A 5,342-nucleotide genomic window follows, 5' to 3' on the forward strand; every position below is an offset into this window, starting at 1 on the left:
CCCTGCCACGGGCGCCGCTCGGGGTGCTCCTGGCCAGCAGGCTCACAACGGGCAGGGGGGAAGTGTGCGGGAATATGAAGGGCTGAGAGCCCCTGCCAGGCCACCCCAGTGCCTGGCGGGTCTCTGGGGATGGAGATCTCCACGTCTCCTTTACCCTCCCTCCACCTCTTCTGGGGCTCTGCCACCATGCACACAGCCTTTGTGACACCTGTGCTCCGCTGTCATCTCTGGGAGCGATTAGGGCCACTAATGACCTCCTCCACAACCCCACATGCCTCACTGACCTCCCCCATCCCTCATCCCTCTCCTGCCCAGGCCACCTTGTCTTGGATGAGGACGTGGAGCGCTCCACCTTCATCATTGTCACCGGCACGCTGTGCCCCTCGGAGAGCCTGGCTGTCACCCTGAACACAGTGCAGGAGCTGCCCACGCTGCCAGACGGGGCCCTGCGCCTCCTGCTGCCCCCCATCCTCGCACCCCACGTCCCCGCCGACCCCGAGAGCGAGCCGGCAAGCTTGTGTGACGACAGGTTGGCCCTATGGTGATTTTCATGGCTTCCTCAGTCTCTGCCATCCCAGGGGGGCGATGCCAATGCTGGGCGAGCAGGCCGGGAGCAGGAGCCATCACCCCCTCTCCCCTTGCAGCCCCACAAGCTGTTTTGGGGGGCCAGGTGCCCGGAGCCAGTCACCCACTGTGGTGCCTGTGGACAGCGTGGATGTCTTTCGGGGACGACCCTACAACCCTTTTCCTTACGAGTTCTCCTTCGAGCTGCTGGTGAAGGGCCCCTGCTTGCTGGCAGGTAGGGGTGTGGCTTGGGTGTTATCAGCTGCTTGTGTAAACCCTCCTTAAAATGTGGGTGATGTTCCCTGGTCCCTCCCTTCTAGGAGGATGTGAGGGCCTGTTCCTGGGCATCCTCTTGCACTCCCTCCAGGTGAAGAATCCCTTTTTCCTTTCCATCCCCGGGGCTGGGACCCCTCAAAGTCACCCTGCCTGTGCCTTTGGGCAGCTCTAGGTCAGCAGCCCCCTTCCCTGGGGTGATGTGATGCACTGGGGAGAGGGTGGGTGAGGAGGGGAAGATGGTTGGTTGGTTGGTTGGTTGTTTGGTTGGTTGGTTGGTTGGTTGGTTGGTTAGTTGGTTGGTTGGTGGGGATGTGCTCCTTGCTGCTGACCCAGTCAATCCCATTAGCTCTGTCAGGAACAAGTCACTGCTGTGGGGCCTGGTGAGTGGGGGGCTGAGGAGGGGGTTTGTGAGGGACTTACCTGGTGCCTTCCCTTCTTTGCAGGGCTGGAGAGCCCATCACATGCCCTGAGAGCTGATGCCGACCCCTGGGCCAATTCTGCCACCACCACCTGTGTCACCCTAGCCGAGCCCTACCGCTACGACAGGGACCTGGAGATCATCCTCTACCCTTGTGGTGAGGGGAGATGGTGCCCTTGGAGGGTTTGAGGCATCACCCCAGAAACATGCAGAGCATCCCCCAGCCCCTTGCAGCCCAGGGTAACTCTAAACTCTCCTGTGCCCCCCAGAGCCCCACAGCCCGCACCTGGTGATTGAGGATGGCACCATGACATACCCCGAGTACGAGGCGCACATCCGGAGCCGCCGGGATTACGTGCGGATTGCCAGGAAGGACAGCAGTGGCGAGAGACAGGTGACAGGGCAGGACCACTGCCCCCCAGCCAGAGGGGGAAAGGGGAGGTGGGCACAGCCACTGCTGCCCCAGCCAGAGTAGGAAAGGGGAGGTGGTGGGGTGTGGGCGAGGCAGACCTTGCTGTGGTCCAGAGTGTGTGAGAAAGCCCTGACCTGCCTGGCTCGCAGGTGGCTTTCGTGCAGAAGCGTTTCCACAAGGACATCTTCCCCAACCCTGTGCTGATGCTGAACTTCTGCCCGGCTGCGGAGGGCGTCCCCGGGGCCCTGCAGAGCGTCACCCGCGAGATCCTCTTCCTCATCGACCGCAGCGACTCCATCAGTGGCTCTGACCTTGACAAGGTCAAGGTGAGGCACGGCCATGGGTCCAGGGGGGCTCCCCGGGTGGCCAGCCCTTAGCAGCTGTCCCTGGTCCCTGCTGTCACCTCAGGAGGCTTTGCTGGTGGCCCTGAAGAGCCTCCCGTCAGGAACACTGCTCAACCTCGCCAGCTTCGGCACTGACATCAAGTCGCTCTTCCCATCCAGTCGCCTCTGCAGCAACGTGAGTGCCACAGGCAGATCCTGGGGATCCACCAACCCCTCTTTGTCCTTCTCCCAGCTCCTTGGCTTGGGCTGGGGGCTGGTGAGCCAGGGGACAGCTGCAAGGCCAGCTCTTTGTGCTGACAGGAGACGTTGCACCGTGCCTGCGAGCACCTGGGCGGGCTGCGGGCAGACCCTGGTGGCACCAACCTGCTGGCAGCCCTGGGCTGGGCGCTGGCACAGCCCCTCCACCACGGCTACCCTCGCCAGCTGTTCCTCTTCACCGGTGCAGCAGCGGGCAGTGCCAGCAGGATCCTCCGGCTGGTGCGCAGGCAGGCCAGCACCGTCAGGTACGACACCGGCACTGCGGCAGGTCTCCGTGTTCCCTAATCCCCCATGCTGTTCCCACTGATTTCTCCTTGTGCAGCATCAGATCTTACCTGAGCCTGCCCCGAGGGTGTCCTTCACCCATCGCATCCCTCAGCCCATCGCCTCAGCTCCTCCTGGGGTGCCCCAGGGCAGCACTCTGGCTGTCAGATCCCCCTGCCCATCCCCGCTAAAGGGCTCATCACTGCGTGTGCCAGCCTCCAGCCCAGCCCAGCCATGGCTTTCCATCCCTGGCTCTCCCACAGGTGCTTCAGCTTTGGCATGGGCCCGCGGGTGTGCCGGCGGCTGCTGAAGGCCATGGCCAAGGTGAGCCGGGGCCGTGCCGAGTTCCTGAGCCCAGCTGAGAGGCTGCAGCCCAAGGTAAGACCCAGGCAGGGCAGGGGGGGCACTGGGGACACCGCCCTGTGTGGCACTGCCTGCACTCCCCCCCAGCTGATCAAGTCCCTGAAGAAGGCGATCGAGCCGGCCATCAGCGACATCACCATCGACTGGTACGTCCCCGACAGCATGGAGGCTCTGCTGTCACCCACCGAGCTCCCGGCCCTGTACCCTGGGGACCGCCTCGTCAGCTACTGCGTCCTCTACAGCATCGCCCGCTTCGGGGACAGGCGCCCACTGGTACGGCTGGCACGGCCTGGGGAGGGTGGCCTGGTCCCAGCTGGGGGCTGATGGTGCTGTCCTCTCTCTCCTAGGGCCAGGATGGGGCTCGGCAGAGCTCCCGGGGCTCAGCCTTTCTCTCACAGCAGGAAGTGCCCAGTCCTGGGGAGAGCCGCCAGCCACCCCAGAGCCACCCAGGAACTGGGGATGCCTCCCTGGATGTTTTGTCTGGAAGTACAGAGGTGTCAGAGCGGAGTGAGTGGGGTCCAGAGCTGGGGCAGGGGCAGTCGGGGGAGCCATGGGCTAACAGGGCGTGTGCTCACCGGGCAGGTATTGATCCTGTTTCTGGGGGAGACATCTGGAAGCGGATTTACCAGCCCTCCTACATCCAGGAGCAGTATGTCCTGACACACTGCTCTGTCAGCACTGACCGCAGCCAGGGGCTGCTCTCCCGCAGCTCCACCAGCAGCGAGTCCACTGGCTCCCGGGATGTGGCCCCCGAGGGTGGCTCCTCGGGCCCTGGTGCTGATGTCACCTCCCAGCAGGGCCAGAAGAGCCTGTCCCTCTGCGAGTCCTCCACCAAATCTGCCCCGCTGCCCTCTGCCCCAGCTGGCACCAAGGTAAGGATGCCAAGGGGGTGCAGGGGCTCATGGTGTGGGGTTTGTTCATGGCTTGGCTGGGGCCTCGCTGCCCTGTTGTGCCCAGGCATCTGCCCACTGGGCTGGGAAACAGTGCTGTAGCCTGAATCTTAAGCAAGGATCAGCAGTGGATGCCACGAGGATGTTCTGGGTGGTTTTGCCCTACTACAATGGGACAGCTGGGGACCGGGCAGCTGGTTCCTTAGTGTCCCTAGCCAGCACTCAGCTGAGTGTCTAACAGACCCCTGAGCCAGCTCAGTGACACCTTAAAGCTGCAGAAACCAAATGAAAATAGCTGGGCTGGCATCACGTAACAAATCTGTTGAGCCAGAAAGGAAAGGCTGCCTGGCTGGGCTTCAGCCTGGCTCCTTCAGCCCTCAGCCAACACTCCAGATGCTTCATTAGCGATGGGCCACATCCCTGTTGCTTCATACCTGGGTTTAAAACCCAGCTGTGTCGCTGGGGTGGGGGAAGGCAGCTGCCCCGGTGACGATGGCCCCAAGGCTTGGTGAGGCCAGCTGTCACCCAGCACCAGGACATGCTCCTTCCCAGTGGCACGGCTTAGGTAACCAACTCCTGTCACACAGCAGCACAGCTGGTGCCCTTTGCTGCTGAAATGTCAAGCGTAAGTGATTTCCCTGCAGAGTAAATGATCCTCCCAACTCCCTGCTGCCGGGGCGAGAGGTGGCATGGGTGCCACTGCCCTGACATGGCTTTTAGGGGAAGCATCTCAATGCAGGGACACCACTCTGCACTGGGGAATGCATCCCATTGTAACATCATCCAGCCTGAGTATCCTAGTTAACCTCACTTCTGCACACACACAAATCCCTGGCAACTCCAGCATCAGCCTGAGTCAGTCCCCAGGGATGTTTGCAAACTCCTGTGTGGGTGCTTCCCAAGCCTGTGGTGCCAGGGCAGCATCCCTGGGAAGCAGCTGGTGCCAGCCTGCAGAGCACTGACAGCCAAGGCTCCAGCCAGCAGCAGGAGGGGTGCAGGTGCCCCATTGCAGCTCAGGGCAATCTGGGCTCGGTGCTGGCCTTGCCAACAGCCTTGTCCCCACCGCAGGTGACAGTGGCCCTGAGCACGGAGGAGCTGGCGCGGCAGAAGAAGGTGCTGGCACGTGCTGCCCTGGCTGGGCGCAGCTTCTCCACGCCACACGGGGAGCTGGATGCCCATCGGCTCTGCCAGGCCCTGGAAAAGGTGTCACAGAAGAGGAACCAGTCCTTGGAGGGGCGGCTGGCTGAGCTGGGACCCCAGCCACGGCAAATGCAGCCCGGTGCAGCGGAGTCAAGTGTGTGCTGGCTCTGGGGACCAGGGCGGTGGGGTGGGGCCAGGTGCCCCCGCCTTGCTGAGCCCAGCCTTTGCCGTTGCCAGATAACCTCCTCTCGCCCACCCACCTGGACTGGGACATGCTGGTGGAGCCCTCCTACCTCTTCAGCGCCTCGCCAGCGCCCGAGGCGGGGCAGCCCAGCCTGGGGGATGCCAGCTTGCCCCTGCGCTGCCAGGTGGTGATCCATGCGCTGCGGGCCGGCACGCCCGTGTCCTGGGGA

General features: G+C 63.2%; 1 protein-coding gene across 1 annotated transcript in view; it reads left to right on the plus strand.

Moving 5' to 3' along the window:
- Positions 1 to 5,342, plus strand: part of VWA5B2 (von Willebrand factor A domain containing 5B2) — an 8,039-nt gene that overhangs the window by 565 nt on the left and 2,132 nt on the right. The window contains 16 exon segments of the mRNA XM_031055431.1: positions 1 to 51; positions 90 to 119; positions 316 to 541; positions 645 to 799; positions 1,284 to 1,415; positions 1,528 to 1,652; positions 1,820 to 1,996; positions 2,079 to 2,189; positions 2,315 to 2,517; positions 2,800 to 2,914; positions 2,987 to 3,172; positions 3,247 to 3,406; positions 3,482 to 3,771; positions 4,858 to 5,083; positions 5,167 to 5,337; positions 5,340 to 5,342. The exon segment at positions 1 to 51 is cut by the window's left edge and continues 87 nt beyond it; the exon segment at positions 5,340 to 5,342 is cut by the window's right edge and continues 114 nt beyond it. Coding sequence (XP_030911291.1) covers positions 1 to 51; positions 90 to 119; positions 316 to 541; positions 645 to 799; positions 1,284 to 1,415; positions 1,528 to 1,652; positions 1,820 to 1,996; positions 2,079 to 2,189; positions 2,315 to 2,517; positions 2,800 to 2,914; positions 2,987 to 3,172; positions 3,247 to 3,406; positions 3,482 to 3,771; positions 4,858 to 5,083; positions 5,167 to 5,337; positions 5,340 to 5,342 — 2,361 coding nt within the window.

This window comes from Geospiza fortis, unplaced genomic scaffold (genome assembly GCF_000277835.1).
Source record: "Geospiza fortis unplaced genomic scaffold, GeoFor_1.0 scaffold172, whole genome shotgun sequence".
Lineage (NCBI taxonomy): Eukaryota > Metazoa > Chordata > Aves > Passeriformes > Thraupidae > Geospiza > Geospiza fortis.